Source organism: Eptatretus burgeri, chromosome 18 (genome assembly GCF_056783735.1).
Source record: "Eptatretus burgeri isolate ZD-2024b chromosome 18, Ebu_testis_v1, whole genome shotgun sequence".
Classification (NCBI taxonomy): domain Eukaryota; kingdom Metazoa; phylum Chordata; class Myxini; order Myxiniformes; family Myxinidae; genus Eptatretus; species Eptatretus burgeri.
The window spans coordinates 10,072,817-10,097,572 of NC_140978.1; the positions used below are offsets into that span (position 1 = coordinate 10,072,817).

Here is a 24,756-nt window from a genome sequence, read left to right on the forward strand (position 1 = left end):
CGGTTTCCTCCACGGGCACGAGCCCCACGCATGTGACTGTGGGCCGAGCCACACAACCAATAGCAGGTGCCGCACCGCGGAGCAATCCCTCCCTTCAACATGCAGGTACCCAAGCGAACTGCGACCCCCAGCTCGTCTCTCCCTCTCTGGCTGCGAGGATCTTTCAATAAATCGTCTGAGTGTGGGGGCCTGTCTTATAAGTAGAACTGTTAAGTGTTTTTGAACATTGTAAATTCTGCTTGCATATTCCATGATAAGTCTTGCTCTGTGTCTTCTTTATTGTAAATAAATTACTGTTGAAATGTTCCCAGTTCGTTTCCGTCCTTTCTTGCATTGGTCCAGCATGGTTCGGATCTGAGTTTAGGCGGGTTTTTATCCCTGATAATCAGTTCATCCTAGCCGGCACGGCTTTGGCAGTTCCGCTCGACTGCACCCGAACCGGAGTTGGTAGTCGAGAGTTGGAACTCTACCGCGGTCGGTAGAGTGATCCGGTTCGAGAAAGACGTGCCGAGGGCATGGTTCCCCTGTAGATGACATCGCGTAGTTAATTAGATAAATTGGTTCAAGACAAAAAGACCCTACGCTACGCGGTGGAGGTATTGGAGTTCCACGGTTGGTTCAGCGATCCCGTTGCATGTGAAAATCAAAAATGTCTTCCCTCTTGATATTCTGAATGTCAAGAGAGAATATCAAGAGGGAAGACATTTTTGCGGAGTTTGAACTCCTGTATGCTCAACTATCAACGCATCAGGCTGTATCAAATGAAGCAGACCAGGCGCTGAGGGCTAGACTATCGGACCTCGCGCATGCGTACTGTGGAATCCCGAATGATGTCGCGGATTTTCACATGGAACGGGATGTTCTCTTGGCAATACAAGGATTGAGGAGGAATGCTGCCATTCACATCTGCAAACCGGATAAAGGCACCAGAGTGGTAATCATGAATAAGATTGATTACATCGACAAGATGATGGACATCCTGAAAGACAAAACCAAATTTAAATATCTGGGCGGTGTAACGGAACATGATCGCACGCCTCAGGTGAAAGGTCAGATCATCAAACGACTGTTGCAGCTTCTCAAACGTGGAGAATTATATTATCAAAGGAGGTGTACGACAGAATTAAACCTGTTGGAGCCCAACCTCCAAGAATGTATGGCCTGCCGAAGATTCACAAGGAGAATATCCCTCAAAGACCGATACTGTCCATGGTGCGATCGGCACAACATGAACTTGCCAAGTGGTTGGGAGAGGTACTGCAACCAGTATTGGATTCACTTTCTCATTTCGTGGTTAAGGATTCCTTCACATTTGCAGAATCAATTAGAGCTAAAACACCGACAAGTGAGGCCAACATCATGGCATCCTTTGATATTAAAAGCTTGTTCACGAATGTCCCATTGACGGAGACGATTGAGATATCCGCACATTTGCTGTATCACACCGTTCTGAAATAACCAATGGTTTAAAGGTTATGCAAAGGTCAAATTTTGAGTTGTTGAACGAAACCGGGTTTTCGACATTTTTCAGCTAATAACCTGTCACTCGTACCACATCATGCTGATCATTTTTATAACTTGGTCAAACATTATCACATTGTCTCATCCTTGACTTCTGAAACAATCTACATCGTCAAATACCACTCGTGAACCATCGTCGCCTCCCGGCTTGTGTATGTATATGTGCATATATATATATATATATATATATATATATATATATATATATATATATATACATATATATATATGTACACAATATTCATCTATATACACAATATTCATATATATGTATATATACTGTATGTATGTGTACATATGTATGTATGTATATATATATATATATATATATATATATATATATATATATATATATATATATATATATATATATATATATATATATATGTGTGTTCATATTTTGTGATTCCTCACATTTGAATAATCACTACAATTAACTGACAACTTGTTTCCCAACCACAGCATCGATCATGTTCAACCTTCCAGATGAAGTGACCGTAAAGAGTCTGGTGAATGCCTTGCCAAGGGTCGGTGTCGGTTCCTGCTATGGGATTCCTCAGGCCAGGTGGGTGCCCTTTAGCTCTGCCCATAATGATAGGATGCCAAGTTTTGGAGAGCAAGGAATCTCACTTGGTAGGATGCTCAGCTCAGTGTCTTCTGGTGTGTTTCTGTTCTCAGCAAGGTTGACTTTGACTAAAACTGCCATTCAAGTGCAGCAGAAGCTTCTCCAAATGAGCAAGAAAGAATTTCTTTATCTTTCCTGATTGAAATCTTAATTTAAAAGCTCATTCTTATCGTTCATCGCACACTTTACCTCATACAGTCTTGAGGAGAAAAAAAAATGACATGGGAAGAGTTACCACCTCCCTTTTTGAGGCAGTATGTGGAGCTTCTGGAGCCTGTTTGGGAGCCCTTAAAAATTTTTAAATCTCATGCATTGTAAAGAATTAAAATAGGTCCAACAACCAGGAAGTGTGGGAACTTTAACATGTATATCTTTTTTGTATGTGTGTGCTTAGTTTTTCTGCTGAAGGAAAGAGCATGACATTGTGGGATTACTTCCAGTGCAATACAGTAATATCCCGATTTGCGAACCTCTGATTTTCAAATTTTCAATGTCATACACTCAATTTTTTGATTCCAAAAATTCGATTTTTGACCTCATCGCGACATTACGGAAGTTTGCTTAACTTCACGCAACTCATTTTTAAACTTTGAATTCAAAACACGACCTCATGATCTTTTTATCAAAAATTTTGATAGTGTAATTTCAAATAAACACCTACCTCGCTACAAAACGCTGCAGTGGAACTTGCTTACATCTGGCATAATGATGTCAGAGCATCGCTTCTCTCATTCACTCCTACGTGGCTACGTCATTACATTTGGGCTGAAATGAAGTGTTAAAGTGCATTTTATTCACTCAGACGTTATTGTGCATTACAGTACAGTACGGTACTGTACACATTAACCTATAACTATGGCTCCTAAAAGGAAGATAAGTGCTGAAGGAAGTCCAGTTGCTTTATCCCATAGACTCCTATAGAGAAGGACTGGAACCTCCCATGCTCGGGGTTTGTAACTTGAGTCTGAAGGACTAACTTGAGTCCGTGGCTAAAATGACTTCTAGAAGGGCTCGAGACACGATTCTTCATGGATTCGCGCATGAATAATCATGGACAAAAAAAACAAAAATCCATACAGGGATGTTTGAGGATGGCGAGTTCAATAGTGTCATTTTCAACACCACCTGAGGTCATCTTCCAGGTCAAAAGGTCATATTTCAAGGTCAAATTACTGAATTTTGGTATTTTTTGCCCGTTTTTGTGTCGAACTCATAAACTGTGAGAGATGGCTGATTGTAATAAGATGCAAGTGTGTAGAGCTGTCAAACTTTGATATTTATTGTCATATATCGTATTACATAAACATTATATGCATGTCACAACACTATGCTTATTACAACTATGTCTATGTCTATCACTCGTTAGAGAGCTTTTCTTGCCTCCTGAGGCAAGAAGCTTTTTCTTGCATACCAAAACCTTTTCTTTGTCACTTACATTGAGGACATGAGCTTTCAATAGAATGTTAGCTAAAGTAGTACATGCAGCATTACTACTATACTAGCTAAAGGTGCATCTACAGAGGATAACAGCCCACGTGTCCTCAAAGCCTGCTCTTCTGCTCTTGCTCACCCTCTCTCTGTTCTTTTCACCCTCTCATTTGCCCAAGGTCATCTGCCATCTGCTTGGAAATCTGCTAACATCACTGCCCTGCATAAAAAAGGTGCAAAAACAGATCCCTATAACTACAGACCAATCAGCCTTCTCCCAATCATCAGCAAGGTGATGGAATCCATCATCGCCTCAGATATGAAATCCTTCCTCTTCTCCAATGGCTTGATTTCCAATCATCAATTTGGTTTCAGACCAGGTCACTCTACCCTGGATATGCTGCTTCTGCTCTCCCATCAATGGATGGAGGTCCTCAATGCCAGGCAGGAAATCCGAGCCGTATCCCTGGACATATCACGTGCTTTTGACACAGTCTGGCACCCTGCACTACTCACCAAACTCTCTTCCCATGGTATTCAAGGCCATCTCCACTCATGGCTCGCAGACTTCCTCTCCTGTCGCAGTCAACGTGTGGCCCTAAATGGAGTTCTTTCATCCCCTCTTCCTGTGCAGGCTGGAGTTCCTCAAGGTAGCGTTCTGGGCCCTGTTCTTTTTCTGGTTTTCATCAATGATCTCTCGGACTCTCTGGAAAATCCTCTATTTCTCTTTGCCGACGACTCCACCCTCTGCCGTACCATCTGTCATCCCTCAGACCGGCAAGCAGCAGCTTCTTCACTCACTGCAGATCTGGATAAAATCACAAACTGGTCCAACACGTGGAACATGTCTTTCAATCCAGACAAATCTCACACTCTCACTTTGTCTCTTCGAAAGGACCGTTTACAAAACCCCCCCATCCACTTTCTCAACAATCCTCTGGAAGAAGTCTTTTCTTTCAAGCTTCTAGGTCTCACTATCTGCCATGACCTTTCCTGGGAAAGTCACATTTCCAACCTCGCCTCAAAAGCCAGTCGCCGACTGGGAATCCTCCGTCGTGCAAAGTCCTTCCTCGGCCCTCTTGAGCTCCTGACCACTTACAAAGCTTTTGTCCGTAGCCTGATGGAGTACTGCTCTCCCCTCTGGGCTGGTGCTCCTGCCTCCCACCTTTCTCGGCTTCACGCTGTCGAAACCAGGGCATTTAAGATCATCGGCATCTCCCGCAATGAAGCTGAGTCTTTGGGCCTCTCACTCAATCACCGCAGGTTGGTCGGTGGTCTTTCTGTCTTCTACCGACTCCTCTCCAGCCTTGCCCCCCTGCTCTCTCTGCGATTTGTCCCCACCACATTTCCACAGGGCGCTCAAGGTCCGCCAACAACCCCCTTCTGGTAAAACTTCCAAAATCACGAATCACTGCTCATCTTCACTCTTTCATTCCTCTTTTTTCCCGCCTTTGGAATAAACTTCCTCACTCTATTCTTTCGCATTCTTCCCTCCAGGCTTTCAAAACAGCTGTTCACCACCACCTCTTATCTTCCCCCATCCAAATCCTCGATCTTTTCTACCCCCGATAATCCACCCAAGCCCACTTCCTTCATTTCTCCTGCTTTCCTTCCTGAAAGTCCCTGTAATGTCCATCTTCTCTTCGCCATGTTCCCCGTCCCATCCCCATCCCTCTCCCTTCCACAGTTCACCTAATGTGTCTGTTCCCCACTGTTTTGTCCCTTCCACTCCCGCCCCTCTTGTCTCATGCCTCCTTGCTGTGAGTTGTGTGTTAGCTCTCATACGAGCCTCGACCAAGGTATACAAAAAAAAAAAAAACAGCTCAGCAAAATGAAATCGGCAACGCATTTTAGTCTTGTCATACAAATTATAGGCATTATGTACAAAAAAGACGGTTGACATAGTCGGCACACTCAATCCACCTCTATTCAAATTATCTGGAAACTCAGATGACACCTCGTTACCATCTTCATCATCAATGATCTCCTCCATACTAGTGCTATCGCCATATTTATGAACAAGGTGTCCGGCCAAATAAACTACTTTCTGCTTAAGGGCATCGTCAGACCCCAAGAGATCCTGAGTGTCTTGAGGAGTAATCTCGTCAATGAGTTCACTTCGCTCATCTGGATTTATGGAAGTTGTACAGTTCTTGTCGCAATCAATCACACGAGAACTAGATTCGGGCATAATGTCATGCTTAATGAGTGTTTGCAAATTTACAATTTTAGCTGCAGCCATAATGTCAACTTCGTCAATGTAGAAGTTTCCACCGCTTCTTTGCCTGGCTTGGCCGAAAAACTTTTCCAAGGCTTCATCTGCAAATATAGCAGGAAGAACGTAGTCAAAGTCTTTCTCTGCCAGAAGCAATTTGGCAGCATCCACATTATTACATGTGGACACAGTGAAGGCTTCACCAGTTTGCTGAGTTAGCTTCAGCTTACGACCACCACCTTCTTGCCATGCACAGGTAGATATAATTTGGTAGGCCTGCTCCAGCCTAGTGAAACTTGTACAGTCTGCTGTCCAAGGCTGTCTGGATTCGTCGCGCAGATGGATAGCTGAGAAACGGTCTTTCACGTTCATCATCTTGAACCACTCACTCATTATCTGGGTGAGGATGATTGTGCCTTCGCTGATGCCCAGTGAATCCTTGAAGGTTTTGTAAAGCAGTGACAGTCTTGTCATTGAACACTTGCAATACCAATGGTACGCTCTGGCGTTGAAGGGGCTTGGGGAAAACAGCGGTGTGCGTTAGCTTGGTTAAGCGAATAGGAGTAGCCCGGTCGATCTCATAAACCTTCTGAATATCACTCCAGTAAGCTTTGTACTCATTACCATCTACGACAAATGAGAGTGTCTTGCCATCAACAGTAATCCAGTTGTTGCGAACATTTTTGAAGATGTGCATATAGTCGTACACTAAGAACATAGATTGCTCTTGAATTGACAGCACTTGGCAACTTCCTGGTCCTCCAAGTTTTGAATAAACACTGTGGTTGGTATTGCAATTGTCACATATCAAAGAAATCACAGTACCGCCAGCACCAACTACAACTGATACAGCTTCGATAAGGAGTTCCTTCAGCTGATCAGCAGAGAGTTTTTTGCAGGGCAAAATGCGTAGAATATAGCGTGGACCACGGAAATGGCAGGCAACTTCAACAACCATAGCATGTGAAGCAAGCATTTCGTGTTCACCACCCGCTGCTGCATTTTGAGCATATCCTACAACAAGGCTTCCAGAAAATCGCAATGTCTCAACCAGCTTTACCTCGTCAAACATTAAATTGACCAAACGCTGCTGTGGTTTAAGCTGGTCGAACAAGGTTTTGAGGTTGGAGTCCTGCTGACTACTATCAAGCATCTGTTTTACCTTTTTTGTTGATGGTAGAATGATTAAGCCGGATCGACGAATCATTTTGTGTGCACTGGGTGATATGTTGTGAAGCTGCATTGCGAAAATCATAGTATCAGTATAAAATCGGCGACGATCAAGAGGTTTGAACATAAGATGCAGCTGCGACGGAAGGAAGGTGAATTGAGGAAGCTCGTGTGCCTCAGTCATCCAACAGAGCTGGCTTATTACAAGCTGAAGAATTTCCTTGCTTGTGCATTCATAGATGGTTACCTGGTCAATTATGGATCTAATCTGGGACCACTTTGAGAGCAGGCTGTTCTTCTGCAAAGGTTACCATACCCTTTGATGGTTACCATACCCAAGGAGTTGCTGTAGCTGTGTCCAATAGGCTGACCCCAATGATAACTGAGGTAACACCGGTCAACGAGCGTATTTTGAGATTAAGGATTCGTAACTCCTTAGGTGTCATTTCCCTGGTCTCTGTTTATGCTCCGACTGAGGCGAGTGATCTCACCGTGAAGGATGCATTCTACGTCACGCTCGAGACTGTGGTTGATCAGTGCCCCAGACGAGATACACTTCTAGTCTTGGGGGATTTCAATGCATCGATTGGAACTGATAGGGATGGTTATGAGATATGTGTTGGTCCCCATGGGTCAGGAACTATGAACCAGAATAGCACTAAGTTCCTTGACTTTGCATGAAGTCATGGACTTAGGGTGGCTGGTTCATGGTTTCAGCGCCCACAAGCTCATCGCTGGACTTGGTATTCCAACGCTGGTGGTGCGGCAAAGGAGATTGACCATGTCCTCATTGACGGTCGCTGGAGGATGATCCAGAACTGCAGGGTCTACCGGAGTGCTCAGTTCCTCAATACTGACCACCGGCTTGTTGTTGCAACTCTAAAGCTGCACCTTAAATCCTGGAGAATGTTACCATCCCAGCCAAGGCTGGATGTTGGCAATCTCAGGGATGAGAGAGTAGCTAAGGAGTTTGGGAACAGGCTGAGTGGACACTTTGCAATGTGGGAACAGGCAAGGTCTTTGCTCGGATAATTCTTGATAGGGTTCGCCACCATCTGCTTGAGCACCAGCGTCCAGAGCAGTCAGGCTTTACACCAAAGAGGTCAACGATTGACCGTATCCTTGCTCTTCGTGTCCTCACCGAACGCAGACGAGAGTTTCGGCAGGGGCTGCTTGCAGCCTATGTTGATCTCTGTAAAGCGTTCGATTCAGTGAATTGGGATGTCCTCTGGAGGATTCTTGGTCTTCGTGGGGTGCCACCAAAACTGATCAATCTGATGTCTGAACTCTACTCTGGTACTGAGAGTGCTGTGAAGTGTGGTGGTACCATCTCTGACTTATTTCCAGTTGTTACTGGAGTTCGTCAGGGATGTGTACTTGCCCCCACACTTTTCAGCACTTGTATGGACTGGATTTTAGGGAGGATGTCGGAGAGATCAAGCTGCGGTGCATCGTTTGGGAATGTCAAGATCTCGGACCTTGATTTTGCAGATGATGCAGTCATCTTTGCAGAGACTTTAGATATCCTTTTGGGGCCCTCGTGGTGCTGAATCAGGAGTCTGAGCCGCTGGGATTACGGGTTTCTTGGGTCAAAACTAAGATCCAGGCTTTCGGTGACATCTTGGATGCTGCTGTCCTGTCTGTGTCTGTTTGTGGTGAGGATGTTGAGGTCGTGGAGAGATTCACTTACCTTGGCAGTGATATTCATGTCTCTGCCGGCTGTGAGTCAGAGGTCAATAGACGTCTGGGTCAGGCCTGGGGAGTCATGGATTCACTGGATCATGAGGTGTGGCGCTGCCGGTACCTGTGCGGGAGGACGAAAGTCCGAGTCTTCAGGTCCTTGGTACTTCCAGTCTTGCTCTATGGATGCGAGACTTGGACTCTGACTAAGGATCTGAGAGGGAGACTTAATTCCTTTGGTACCAGGTCTCTTCGGAGAATCCTTGGCTATCGCTGGTCGGATTTTGTGTCCAACGAGCGGTTGCTGAGAGTGACTCGGATGAGATTTGTTACCTGCATAGTCCGTGGGCATCAGTTGCGGCTGTATGGACAAGTGGCTCGTTTTCCTGACGCTGATCCTGCTCACCAGATTCTCTCAGCGAGGGAGTCTCATGAGTGGAGGAGGCCAGTGGGCCGACCACGTGCCTCATGGTTGCAGCAGGTTGACCATCATCTCAAGGAGATGTGGATGGGCCTGGCATCTGCCTGGGGGATGGCCAGACGGAGGCCCCTGGAGTACCGGCGGAAAGTGGACGCAGCGACGCGCTGTTCTGGCACATGCTCCCATACCTGACCTGGGACCATTTTGAGAGCAGGCTGTTCTTCTGCAAAGGAAAAAGTCGTTTGGGCACCTCAATGCCATCTTTCTCAACTCTATTCAAGAATAGAAATCCAAAAGGTGAGTGAACTTGTTGGAAATGAAAGAACTGCTTGACAGTTTGTCTAGTCGCATCAGTGCTTGATAGGTAAAGGTTTTCCTGGTCTTTTATGATGTTAAAGCAAGGAAAATAGGAGCTGATTTTAGCACAGAAGTGGTCGAAATCTTGGATATTGTCTGCAGCCTCATCAGCTGCCTGCATCTTCTTAGCTCTTGATTCTGACGTAGAAGATGATGTTTGGTGTGGGGCTGAAGTCACCTGCTTCAAAGCTGATTTCGGTACTCCAGGAAATATGGGGGTTCTTTGGGTCGTTTGCCACCCCTAACCCAATCACAATTGAAATGTGTCTCACAAATATATATCTCCTTTAAGCACCTCAAGCTTTCTTTCTCATTTGGCATTGCCAATATCCATCTCTCATTCTCCTCAGGATCTTTTGGGAAGGATATGACCTTTACATAAGGCGTCCCATCATAGTTTCCTCTACAACCAAAGCAGCTGCAACGACGTGGCATATTGTCACCAAAGCAGGAAACAACACAAAGATCCTGTGAGATCACCAGCTGGACAGTTTCTGAAAGAGAAACAAACAAAACATACATTAGTTAACGATGATAGAAATCAGCAAGTAGGTGCAGTAGGTGCACAATGTCATGTTTTGTCATAGACTTTACAAAAGTTTTCCTCTATGAGTTAGACACAAAAACGGGAAAAAATACCAAAATTCAGTAATTTGACCTTGAAATATGACCTTTTGACCTTGAAGATGACCTCAAGTGGTGTTGAAAATGACACTATTGAACTCGCCGTCCTCAAAAACCCCTATATGGATCCCGAGATTGTGTCTCTAGCCCTTCTAGAAGTCATTTTAGCCCCGGACTCAAGTTAATCCTTCAGACTCAAGTTACAAACCCCGAGATCGTGAGGTTCCAGTCCTTGTCTATAGGAGTCTATGCTTTATCCTGGCTTTGTACATGTGCGCTCAGGGTAAATATAAACATGTTAGGTTATACACGAGATCGTCATATTAAAATGGCAAAACATAGCTCCATCGTTCTTCGGGCTTTCTGTGATGAATCACAGCACCGTATCCTACTATTTCAAACATGTGAAGATGAACTAACCATCACGCAGTCAAATTTGTCTGCTTCTCTGATGCTCCAAACAGTGTTGATTTGATAACTCAATCTAATTTTCCTGCTTGAACATCAGTGCTATGAACACAACAGAAATGTGTCTAATGTTTATACTGCGCCATTTTCAAAATAATCGATGAACTTTTGTGGGATAATTTAAAACTCCTCTCCAAGCAGGGTGGAGATTTTCACTCCACAGCCTATGCATTCTAAAGGACAAATCCTGATGCAAAATTAATGTGTACATCTTAAAATCAACATATTGAATTGTTTATTTGAATATAACACATTATCGTCACTGTGTTGTGGAATTGCTTTGTAACCTTTTCTTCAATCAGACAATATTTCTGATGCAGTTGTTCTTGGCAGGCATAAACGCAATCCCATCTGGCATGCTGGCACAATATACTGATAACCAATACAATTATAGTTACGATAATTACCCACACAATAACTTGTGCTAATCCCTTTTCTCTTTCGTGGTGTCGTTTTGACCCACGGATGGAAGGCTGTGATTTGAGCTTGATTCATGATTTCGCTGGCATGGAAAACAGCTTTAAGTGGTAATATTCTACAAAGGTGCGTTCATTGGAAACACGCCCAAGCCACATGTGTCAGTATATACTTTCAATCTAATTTAAAAAAAAAAACCAAAAACACATCAACCATAGATTGAATTTTGACAAACTTGGAAAAAATTTTAACGTATTTTGTAAAAAGAAGTAAATATTCGAAAATTTAACTTGTTGGAACCCTTGAAATGTGAGCTACGTGCATGAGTAAGTATGGAGTAACGGTTAAGCAGATAAGTATGTTAGACTGCAATTGATGTGGACAAATTTACCGATGCTATCTTTAAATTATATTTTTTGAAAACAACGAAGCATAGAAATATGGTCATTTTGAAGAAAAACTCCAAAAACAATTAAAATTGATGTTGAACATATGTCAAAATACTCTCGGAGAGACCATGGCATTTTTCTCTCCAACACGTACCCACGACAGTTGATGACATTTTACTAACAGCTGACATTTAACTGAGTGTATCTCATTCAAACATGTGCTATTGAGAGTGGCGAAGATTAAAAGCCTTTCGTTATCCACGATGATTCACACCCCAGAGTGGTGTTCTCAGCAAACGCACAATTACATTATCAATTGGAATCTTCCAATTCAGAGGAAGCATTTTGAGATGTGAGTGAAGACCAGTTCTGACATGTACCAGCACTTTGTTTGTAGCATTCCAAGCAGCACATAAAGCTGTGGTGATGCAAAATAAATTTGATAATGCTTTAACTGCATGGACCCACCGTTGGGGCTTATGTTCACCCAGAGTTGAAGTCGATTGATAAGCGTATAGGTCATGGTCTGGCGCCCTCGCCTTGCCTAGCGGCTTGTTGCGTTTTGCCGATTCTGTCCCATTAAAGAGGGGTGAGATCGGGGAAGGATTGGACCGAGAAGGAAGAGACCGGGCGTAAACCGGAGGACACATGGGAGGTCAATCCACATTGTTGTGACCGACATCGGGAGGTTGTTCTGCATCTACATCATTGTCACTTCGGGAATGGAAGCAGGAAAAGGAGGTGGAGCACGGATAGGGGGAGGGGTGGCTTGGCCCATGAGTCGTGGTTCCTTGCTGTGGTTTAGCTGGATGTTTTAAGACTGGGAGGGCTCCATTGGTGGCAGCACGGATAAGGAATGGCTTGGTCCATGGGTCGTGGTTCCTTGCATCCTTGCTGTGGTTAAGCTTGATGCTTCAAGACCGGCTAGTCACTTTTAGGAGTGTTGACCATATGACTGGGGACAAAATATTGTTGACCTATCCAGATAATTGGTCACTTAGGGCAGCAAGCTTGATGAGGTGCCTGAAAAGAAAGAAAGAAAGAAAGAGAGGAGAGAGGGGGAGAGAGAGGGGGGGAATAGAGAGGAGAGAGACAATAGAGAGGAGAGAGACAATATAGAGGAGAGAGGCAGGGAGACACAGAGAGAGAATGGAGAGAATATAGAGAATATAAGGAACATAGAGACACTAACTTCCAGAATTTTTCCCAATTGTAGGCCTATTTTTCATATGCCATTGAAGATTCAGGAACGTCAGCTTCTCTTCTCTTTTCAGGATCTGATTCCCAACGAGTATGACATAGTCAGTCATTTAGTTAATTTGGGCAAACGCAGAGTTGTACTGTTCTACTTTTTTTTTTTTTGAGTTTGCTGTCCATCGAGAGGCTTCCGTAATATACGTTTAACTAAAATTCATATGCTTACCCTCTCCGTCCGTAATGTAGCCCTGTGTGTTAGAGAAATTACACGAGTTACATTATCCATGAATGCTACAAGAGTGGTTTCTGCACTTTTGACCGGCTGAGATTGGAACTTAATGATGGACTTCACTTTGTTGGCTTCCTTCCTTTCGGAACAGCAACAAGAAATAATATTGTTTCTGCTTAATTATTTCTCGACCAAATTGTTGCTTTGACGTAATACTCTATAACAGAGATGCGTGTTCCTTCCTGAAGGAAATATAGTAAGGGATTTTTGATCGAATTTTCTGCACATCGGTTTTCATGTATCGCACTATATTTATCCCACCCCCTCTAATTATCCCCCAAGCTTGATTTTTCATCTTTCCCACCCCCTGACCTTATCCCCCCACCCCCTCCACCTCCTGGGTCTATATACATGTCTTTAATAGATGTTGTGTTGATTCACTTTATTGCCATTAGGTTATTACATATTGATAGTCACCCCAATTCAAGCCATTGTTCAAAAACCTTAAACTGTATTAAGTGTGTAAAATGCCAAACTACACATTTGGAGTTATGAGGCATCTTTGATGAATGAGGTTTTATAATGGCATCTCAAAGCCCATCTGTCAGTTTGAATAGTAACAATGTTCAAATACAGGAAGAAACATATTTACCTTTAAAATAGCTTGTGTGTGTGGGTGTTGGGGTGGGGGGGAGGGGAGGATGAGAACAAATTCAGGACAAGATTCTTTCACGAACCATTATCAAAAGCGTGTTGTCCACTACGACCCATGTTAATTTCAACGTTGATATTGGCCATCTGCCATGTTGGCCATCAAATTGCCAAATAAAAATTCCCATTCACTGATAATTTTTAGTCCAGTCATTGGATTAGATTCCTTCAGTAGTCTTTTCTCATAACAGCCTCATATTCAGGACTTTGATTGAAAAGATCTTCAACAAAATGATCATGGCCATGCATTGAAAAATATAATGCCTTTTGTTGAAGTATTTCAGTTACAGGTCATTCTTTGAAAACTGAGTATCTCATTGAGGAGACATTAAAAACAAGTCGTGGTACATTCAAAGCACACTGCCCCCATGCCAAATAAAGAAATAACAATCCTCCAGCGCACGACATCGCATGGGTGCCTTCGGCACCCGGCAATGCCGCCTTGCAGCACATGCGCTCGGAATTGGTTCAGAGCGGTGTACAATAATTGATTGATTAATTTATTAATTGCATTATTAAAATAAATAAATAATAATTGTAAAATAATTAATTTCTTCATCAATTGGCTAATACCATTCCTAAACCACCACCGTTTCATCCAAATCTGTAAGTTTTTGAAAATTAAGTAATGAATCGAAAAATAAATTAATTAATTGATTAATCAATAAATCAAAAACACCCTTTATAGCCAAATCACTTGTTCACTGTTGTGTCAAAATATCAGCTTCATAGCTCAAAAGGGGCCTGAGATATTGCCAGGATGAGAAATAAAATAAATAAGTAATTAATATTCGATAATTACGGAATTAAACAATTCATTGATTAATCAAAAAATAAAAATACTTTTTTGCCAAAGCACATCTTCACCTTTGTCCCCACATTTCAGCTTTCTAGCTCAAAGGATGACTGAGATATCGCCCGGAAAGCAAGCAAGAAAGAAAAAAATATTCGATTAATTGATTAATCAATAAATCAAAAACACACTTTGTAGCCAAATCATTTGATCACTGTCAGGCCCAAATATCAGCTTCCTCGCTCAAAAGGTGCCTGAGATATTGCCAGGATGAGAAATAAAATAAATAAGTAATTAATATTCGATAATAATTAAGTAATTCATCAATTAATTGATTTATCAAAATACTGTTTTTGCCAAAGCACATCTTCACTTTTGTCTCCAAATTTCAGCTTCCTCGCTCAAAGGATGGCTGAGATCTCGCCCCGACAAACAAGAAAATAAAATTAATCGATTAATTGATTCATCAATTCGATGAAAATTACCCTTTAGAGCCAAATCACTAGTTCACTGTTGTGTCCAAATATCAGCTTCCAACTTTATGCATAGAAATATATACGGTCGACGAGACGTCCATGCTCAAAAGGTGCCTGAGGTATTGCCCAAATAAGAAATAAAAATAAATAAATAAATAATAAATAATTAAGTAATTATAAATTAATTGATTAATTAAAAAATTAAAAATAACATTTTTGCCAAAGAACATCATTTTTCCCCCAAAATTTCAGCTTCCTAGCTCAAAGGATTGCTGAGATATCGCTTGGAAAGCAAGAAAGAAAATAATTAATCGATTAATTGATTAATGAATACATCAAAAATATTATTTTTAGCCTTTTGTAGGCATTTTGGCCTATTTTGACCGTTAGGCTTATGTTTACCTCAAAATTAATCGATGGTTGAATTTGGTGACCTGATGTGTCAATGCTCTTCAAATTTCAAGTCAATCGGATGAAAATTGAGGATTTTAGAAATTCGGCCGATGTTGACCTTTTGATCTATATTGACCTCAAAATCAATGGGTGGTAAGGTTCAGCGACCTCATATGCAAATGTTCTTCAAATTTCAAGTCGATCAAATGAACATTGAGGATTTTGGAAAATTTGGTTGAAATTGGCCTTTTGGCCTATGTAGACCTTTTCAGTCGAGTGAAACTCTTTGAAAATTAACCAATTAATCGATTTATTGATGAATCAATAAATCAAAAATACCCTTTATTGCAAAATCACTTGTTCATTGTCGTGTCCAAATATCAGTTTCCAAGCTCAAAGGGTGCCCGAGATATTTCCCAGATGAGAAATAAAATAAATAAACCAATTTCACCCGCAGGGTGACCCGTATCTTGCCAAAAGGTGACCACGTGTGACTTATTTAAGGTCACACTGAGGTGAACAGAGCTGCTATCCACCAGGAGCGACTCCTTGAGGAATATCTGCCTACGAGAGATTCCGATGAGAATCGTTCTACAGAGTAACCATGAAAAATATGCTTTTGCCTCATAACGTCACCAAATGACGTCATAATGTCTCAAGCTTGACATATCTAGAAAGCACTCATCGAGGTGTTCAATTTGAGGTACTACACAATATGGTTCCTAAAACTTGAAAATTTGACCTTGGGGTCAAATATGTTTGACCTCAGACGCTAACCATTAAGGTCAAGGCCAATCGCCACCAAAAATTAATCAGCTGAGCACCAGACCATGAACTATATTCCCATGGAGTTTGAAGACGATCCGATCAAAATTACTCAAAAAATAAGGGTTTCGTCGACTCCCCTGATTTGCGACAAAGTGACCTTGACCTTTGACCTTGACCTTCAAAATTTTATGCGCTGAAAGGGACCTCTATAGGCCTCTGATATGCGAAGTGACAAAAATTTCCAATGATAACTGTGCTCTGCAGAATTTTTATATGTGATTACAGACAAAAAAAAATAATAAAATAAAATAAAATAAAAACATACAAGCTGACTAACATATCTTGCAAAAACTTCGTTTTGGCAAGATAATAAGTAATTAATAAATTGATAATAATTATGTGATTATTCAAAATATATATAAACACTGTTTTCCCCAAAGCACATCTTCACTTTTGTGTCCAAATTTCAGCTTCCTCGCTCAAAGGATGGCTGAAATATCGCCCAGACAAACAAACAAGAAAACAAGAAAATGATGTCGTGCAGAGCATGATACTTGAAAAAACCACCCCCCTCTCCAAAGGTTGCTCTGGACACATCAAATTGTCCATTTCATACAATATTCTCTCACAATTGCATTATGCATGTTTAGCCCAAAAAGATGGTGCAGGGGTTGCATGTTTACCCATAATTTGAGCTGTGTCGTCTAGGTTTGATTCCCGACCCGACTATAAACGGTCTGATTGGTACATCACAGGCAAGGCATTATGGTACATCACAAAGTGTGCTATCCCTCAGATGTACATTGAGCCAGATATCCTCTCGGCTAGCATTAGTTGGTGGACGTTAAAAATGCCAATGGTGTCTTCTTCACAAAGAGTATAAGCAAGCTATCGCCAGCACCCTGAAACAAATTCCACATTCCTTCCCAAACTGTGGATGGCAGTTGGTTTTCTCAGATGTCCCTTGGCACAAGGTTACTCTGCTTGCCATCTCTCGAGTGTCGTTACTGTGTAGACAGCTATCCTACATTGTAAACCAAACTCGACCACCTAGGTATTGGCATGTCATTTTGAATGGCCATCTTGGGCTATGAAGAGCAACCATCAGATAACACAAACTGGCATACGTTCCATGATATGAACTGTGCCCAAAATGATGTCAGAATCCCTTTATGTGTATCTATTGAAATTTCTGAAGGAATTGTGATTTATATTGGTAGCTTACGTTGGGATTGGACGCAGGTAGGACGAGCTAAACAGAGAGGATGACATCAGTGTGTAATTTCCTATAGGATGCACATGGAGACATGAACACAAGACAAGACCAGTTTGATCGATCACACCTAAGTCATATTTACATGTCATTATCTATTTCGTTAGATTCAAGAGTCTTTCAAGTTTTTAAAAACATAATAAATTACTAAATAAACCAAATATGCTGGACTTCTATATTTTGTGCCTTCCATTTTGGTTGATCAAGAGAATACAGGAGGGTCTTGCCGTTCGTGGTTTTACGTTTTGCAGATTCGCTCTATCGCGATTAATTTATTGAGGCAAGGTTTGCGGATTGCAGTCATTGCGCTCGAATAATCGTGGATTAGTGAACTATTTTCCACATTTAGTCACCTAATTATCGTGGGTCGTCAACACAATAACCTCCTCAAACTCATCAATATCATCATCACCATCGACTCCATCAACTAGTCTTTATCATCACCATCAACATTGCCATCACATTATTGGATCAGTTTATCATCATTTTTATTCATGGCAATCTTCATAATATTAACAATTATTTTATGTTCTCAATAACTCTTTTATTGATGAAAATGTATAGCACAAAACAACACAAAAACATGTTAATTATGGGTACAGTTTGGCAAAATGGGGTGACAAATTTTAAGGTTGAAGACCCTAACCATATTTTCCCCATTACCCCGAAAATTTGTGCATCGTGCATTTGCGGTTCACAGTGATTTTCAAGAACATAATCCCCACAAATGGCAAGGCCCTCTTTTAATATTTAATGTTGTGGTCTTGTACTAAATTATATATTTATGCTGACATAGTTAGGATGACGACTCTGACCATTTTGACATTTTGCCAAATGCAAACATAAATTAACAACATTTTCATTCATTCATTTATTATTGTGTGACCACGTGCAGAATTACTTAATTATCACCTTTCCTTTTTTTTTGCTTAATCTCGACGGGTACTGTGCTTTCATAAAGTATTCACACCCCTTAACTCTTTCACATTTTGTTTTGTCATAACCTGAATTTAAAATGGATGAAATTTAGTGTCTTTTTGTCACCGATCTATAAAATACCTCATAATGTCAGTGGAATATTTTTTTTAGAAATTTTTACAAAACAATTAAAAATGAAAAGCTGAAACGTCCTGCATCAATAAGTATTCAACTCCTTTGCTATGACACTCCAAATTGAGCTCAGGTGCATCCAATTTCCTTTGATCATCCTTAAGATGTCTCCACACCTTGGTTGGAGTCCACCTGTGGCCAATTCAATTCATTGGACATGATTTAGAAAGAAACACACCTTTCTATATAAGGTCCTACAGTTGACAGTGCATGTCAGAGCAGAAACTCCAACATGAAGTTCAAGGAACTGTCCGTAGAACTCCGACATAGAATTGTGAGGAGGCATAGATCTGAAGAAGGGTATAAAACAATTTTTAGAGGGTTGAAAGTTCCCAAGAGCACAGTGAGCTCCATCATTAGAAAATGGAAAGAATACGGACCTCCCCAGACTCTTCATCGAGCTGGCTGTCTGACCAAAATGAGCAACTGGGCAAGAAGGTCCTTGGTCAGGGAGGTGACCAAGAGCCCAATGACTACTCTGACAGAACTACAGAGTTCCTTGGCTGAGATGGGAGAACCTGCCGGAAGGACAACAATCTCTGCAGCACTTCACAAATCAAGGCTTTATGGGAGAGTGGCCAGACAGAAGCCACTCCTGAGAAAAAGGCACATGACAGCATGCCTGTTGATTGCAAAAAGGCATGTGAAAGACTCTGAGAGCATGAGGCAAAATATTGTGGTTTGATGAGAAGAAAATTGAACTCTTTGGCCTGAATACAAAGCACAACTGTAAGTCTGGCAGAAACCGAGCACGGCTCATCACACATCTAACACTCTCCCTACCATGAAACATGGTGGTGGTAGCATTATGCTATGGGGATGCTTTTCAGCAGCAGGGACTGGGAGATTTGTATGGATAGAGGTAATAATGAATGGAGCCACATACAAGCAAATCTTTGAGAAGAACCTGCTTCAGAGTGCAAAAGACCTCAGATTGTGGTGAAGATTTATGTTCCAAAAGGACAATGACCCCAAGCATACAGCCAAAGCAACACTGCACTGGGTTCAGAACAAGAACGTGAAAGTCCTTGAGTGGCCCAACCAAAACCCACACTTGAATCCCATTGAGAATCTGTGGAGAGACTTGAAGATTGCTGTTCACCGACGCTCCACATCCAAGTTTTATAGAGAATTAGACATTTCAGCTTTTCATTTTTCGATATGTTTGTAAAAATTTGGAAAAACATATTTTCTGTCCATCGGTGACATTTAAAAATTTTTTTATCCATTTTTAATTCAGGCTTCAGAACAAGAAATTCAGGCTTTTGTCACACAACAAAATGTGACAAAAGTCAAGGGGTGTGAATCCTTTCTGAAGGGAAGTATTTCTGTTTAACTTATCTGCTTTCTTTTTATCTTCACTTTACACTCTCATACAATTGAAAAACCTGTTCTGTCCACTAGACACAGCTTTATTTTAAGTGGTCGACGAGCCGTTTGTTTTGCATTTTCTCTTTGTCAGGCGTTACTCACTGGCCTCACCAAGACAGCTTTTCAATGCATCGGATATTACCCAGCGCTGGCAACGACGTGAAGTTTCCAACTTTCAGTACCTCATGTTCCTCAACACGATCTCTGGTACGCCTTTGGTGTCGGTCTTATACATCCACTGTCTCTCAAAACATTTTGTACAAATGTTGGTTGTCTGGCAATTTGTATATGAGCATGGGGAATACAGACAATTGCAGGATGTTTGAATATCTAATTTATTTATTTTTGTACTAAACAGCATGTTTCAAAGATGATGAATATATTGGGAATGGATTTTTGCACTTTACTTGTGAAGAAAAACCACCATTGCCTTGACAATTGGCTGCCATGGACAGGAAGAGTGCAGCTCCTTGACAATACTTGATGAAATTGGACAGCCACGTCTCCATTCACAAATCCGTGTAAGCGTGGCACATTGTGTCTACCGGCAGCCTTTTTGATGAATCGACAGACATCATGAGGTGGTGTGTTGGTAGGATTTCATCGAATGAGGGTGGAGCAGGGTGATCAGGCAGAGAGACAGTTATCTGGTGGTTGTATTTATGTTCTGATTGTGATCAGCTCTGCTCAAAGAACAGGCGCCATTGAAATTTATGGGGTGGGTGAGGTGCCTTCTCTACTGGCCTCATCTTTCTTTCTTTTTTTCTTCTTTCCTCGAACCTCCCCCCCCACCCCCCACACCCACCCACCCCTCCTTTACCCCTCTCACCACCCCACTTTCTCACTTCAATCCCATGTGCAACTTCAATATTCCTGCTTCCATACATATCCACAGGCCGGACATACAATGATCTCAATCAGTATCCAGTCTTCCCATGGGTTATCGCCAACTATGAGTCAGAGGAACTTGACCTCACACTGCCGAGCAACTTCCGCGATCTCTCAAAGGTACAAACTCTTGGGTGTCTTTTGGATTCACTGGGATAAGAAGTGTTGTGATTGTGAAGACCTAATGTGTGTTTGTTTGTTTTTTATTGTCCATCAGTAGATCTGTTATGATTCAAAATTATGCGTAAAGCACATAGATCTCTAGTAAATAGACGAAAAGTCATTTCAGCTGCTCCATTTTCAGCATTACTCTGCTCTGAAAGCAGGTAAAAGTGTGCTTTAATGTACAATATAATTTTCGAAATCGATTTGAACAACAATTGATGTATAATGAAGCCAAGAAGTCATTATTTTGTGCACACAAGATAGATTTTCATTGATGATTGTGAGTACCGTTCAAAGAGCATTTAATTCAAACCACAGTTCGTTGTAGATTGTAATTGGGCCTGGTGATTCTGCTAGTCTCAGAAAATCGGCATTGCGATGAATCTCTGATAACCTTGGGATGTTCAAATGCATCTAACAATTGTTGTTCCCCCTTAGCACCAGTCAGCCCAAAATCAACCATATCCTACTATGGTTTGCATGATCATCCAGTGCATTCCACGGATCTTGTTTTCCCTTGCCCTGTTTTGGGCCTAATCCTAACCTCACTTGCTTGCACATGTAATCGTGGCTCGACAAACCGCATGCATGGCTGTGAATGAGTCTGCCTTGATCGAAGGCTTACCATTTCAAAAATCTGACAGCTTTTGCAAGAGATTTGGAGCTTCTGCAGTTATCTAGGGTTGGCACAGCATGGATTTATGTGCTTATCTTGTCAGATCAACAGGTGCTTAGACAGTGGTACAGCTGTACGGTGATGGCTTTGAAAATTTGATGAAGACCCTAACCAACAATATTTCTCAATGCTAGAGTTTTGAACAATGACATCTCACTAAAGGATGTGACCACTCTATTGGATTCATTCTCTGCTTATGGGTTCATCAAGCCTGTAAATACTGTACATACTTATTTTGACTCTGCTGATTGGCTGCAGATTTGCATTCAAAAGTCAAGTAATAATTGGGCTGAAAATGTACATTTGGAATCCATAGCAATTTAGGGTAGGGAGATGGTTTGTGGCCAAAGAAAAAGAAAAAAAATTGATTTTAAAAGCCAAATGAAAAATGTCAATATCATCTGGCTTGCAGAGAGGGCATACAATGTACTCTTACCATTTACACAATTAATTAAGAATGATATTGTCTGAGTGTGAACTAACTGTTCGATAATGTCTTGGCAGCCGGTTGGAGCCCTAAACCCACAACGAGCTGCAGTATTTGCTGAACGGTACATGTCGTGGGACAATGCGGATGTGCCAGCTTTCCACTACGGCACTCATTACTCAACTGCTGCCTTTGTGCTCATGTGGCTCCTAAGAGTGGTACGTTTGCACCTCACACTTCCCACACGATCAGTAATCTATGCTAATTTATCATTGTTTGTCCAACAATGCAAGTTTTGGCTTTGTTGATTGTACATATACCTCAATCAACTTCACTTTATTTTTTTGAGAACTTCTCATCATAAAATTGTCAGATGTTCTTTTGTTATGTAACATAAAGAAAACTAAATAATAATGAGTTCCCTTATGAGGAACTTCAATGCAGGAGGAGGCCATTAGGCCCATCAAGCCTGCACAATGGTTGCTAACCTATGGGTGTTTGTCTTGTCAGTGCTCTATCCTTTTTAATGCTAAGCGCCAGGTAAGGAAGCAGCACATAGGATTTTTAAAGACTTTGGTATAACTAGGCCGGGATCAGTTTCGAACCGTCGACCTCCCAGACTTAGAGTACATGTTCTAACCATTACACCACTGAGTCTGGTTAAAGTTTGATAGGGATCATATTGTAGCCCCTTATTAGGTTCTTATTTTCATTGCTGTAGAATCGTACACTGAAATAGGAACTTATCAATGATGTTGCTGCCATTCCTTAAGATGGGTGGAGACTGGGAGCAGGAATCCTGACTTGATGCCATTAATGTTTCATTCTTGAGCAGAATTGCCTTAATTACTTCTGCCATCGAAGGTGGAGGAGCTTGTTTTCACCCTTGTCTGCCTGTTTGTTTCTTTGTCTGTCTGTGAGCAGGATATCTCAAAAAATTAGTCGTGGATTTGGCCAAAATTTGGTGGACAGGTTGGAAATATGACAAGGATGATTTGATTAGATTTTGGTGAAGATTCAGATCTGGATCCAGATACTGGCATTTTAAAAGTGATTCTTCACCATTGAGAGATGTGGCCAAAGCAATATAGCACAACATCTAAAAAGGTTCTGGACTAATTAGGACGAAATTTGGTGGACTGTTTGGGAGTGTCACAAGGACGAATTGCTTTGATTTTGCTTTAGATTCAGATCCAGTTAAAATAATAAAAAAAATAATTTCAAGTGATTCTTCACCAATGAGAGATTGGGCCAAAAATGCTATGTAGCATGATATTTCAAAAAGTTGTGGACGGATTATGACAAAACGTAGTGGATGAGTTGGGTATGTGACCAGAACAAGCCGATTAGATTTTGGTTCAGGTCCAAATGCTTATCTGGCCTATCAGTGGGATACTAAATGTAAACTGTTCAGCCTGGTGGAAGTATGCATTCTACCAAGTGCCATTCTAGTTTATCTTTGTGGCAATGGCAGATGTATGCTAGTGCATCTGGCTGCTTTTTGTGACAGCACACTAAATGATCAATATGTGACAGCTGATTGTAATTTGGAGAAGCTTCTGTTGAATCAGCCAATGATATCAGGTATTGTTCAACAACTCCAGCATGGGTTAAGTTGGTTTTGGTTCATAGATCTGGCATTCAAGCATCACGTGATGATCACAGTCCATCTCCAAAAGTCGATTTGATTCAGCCACCTATTGTGAGTGCATTTTACCATCGGCAATATATTTGAGCACTGTTGATGATAAGAGACAAAGCAAGACAGACCCATAAGTTACAGAAGCAATTAAAACTAAAACGGCACTCAGTAGAGCACATGCCTCCGTCAGGCTGAACAGTTTACATTTTGTATCCCAATGATAGACCGGATCTACATCTGGATCGTCACCAAAATCGAATCAGCTACTTGTTGTCACCTTCCCAACCCATCCACCAAGTTTCATCTGAACCTATCCATAACTGTTTGAGATATCATGCTCTATATCGTTTTGGCTCTATCTCTTGTTGGTGAATAATCACTTTTTAAAAGTCTTGTTTCCGGATCCGGATCTGGATCTTCACTAACATTGAATAAATCCTGCCATGTCACACAGCCAACTTGTCCACCTAGTTTTGTTTGAATCCGTCCATAACTTTTTGAGATGTCCTGCTTACAGACAAGTAAACAGACAGACAGGGGTGAAAACTTAACCTCCATCCACCTTTTGTGGGGGAAGTCACCAAAATACCACTCGGTAGAGTGTATACCTCTGCCAGGTTGAGCAGTTTACGATTTGTATCCCACTCAGAGGCTGGATCTGCATGCCGACCTTAACCAAGATGTAATCAGCTTATTCTTGTCACCTACCCAATTCATTCACCAATTTTTCTCGTAACCCGTCCACATTGTTTTGAGATATCATGTTATATGTCGTTTTTGGCTCCATCTCTCAATGGCGAAGAATCATAGAAAATTCTCGTATTTGGATCCAAATCCAGATCTTCCAAAATAAATTTATTTCGTCCTTGTCACACACCAATCTGTTTACCAAGTTTCGTCCGAATCCGTCCATAAACTTTTGAGATTTCCTGCTCATATAAAGATGAACAAACAAACAAACGGGTGACTATATACCCTCCATCCATCTCTGGTGACGGATGTAATTAATGTATTAAATGGGAAAAAAATTCAAAGCATCACGATATCCATGGTAAAATCACAGAGGAGCCTTTTAATGGGAGGTGATAAAAGTCCGAGCTGCGTGGCAGCTTTTCTCGCCTGCACAAGCTTTTGGTCTTTTGTCAATGTGCAGCATACGGACAGCATATCCTTTATATTGAAAACCCCTTGGCATCAAATTTTTACCCTCGCCGAACGAGAGGGTATTCCATTTGGGTCTGTCTGTCTGGCTGTCTGCCTGTTTGTTTGTTTGTCCGCACAGAACTTTCGTGTTTTTCTCTGCAACTGCTTGTTGGATTGAG

At 41.5% G+C, this 24,756-nt stretch overlaps 1 protein-coding gene across 5 annotated transcripts in view; it reads left to right on the top strand.

Annotated features, from left to right (window-relative positions):
* Positions 1 to 24,756, top strand: part of LOC147008560 (lipopolysaccharide-responsive and beige-like anchor protein) — a 597,819-nt gene that overhangs the window by 499,473 nt on the left and 73,590 nt on the right. For all 5 annotated transcript variants that reach the window (XM_085864642.1, XM_085864638.1, XM_085864639.1 and 2 more), the window contains 4 exons: positions 1,984 to 2,086; positions 19,728 to 19,843; positions 20,532 to 20,644; positions 21,870 to 22,010. In XM_085864642.1, coding sequence (XP_085720768.1) covers positions 1,984 to 2,086; positions 19,728 to 19,843; positions 20,532 to 20,644; positions 21,870 to 22,010 — 473 coding nt within the window. The remainder of the gene's footprint in view (positions 1 to 1,983; positions 2,087 to 19,727; positions 19,844 to 20,531; positions 20,645 to 21,869; positions 22,011 to 24,756) is intronic.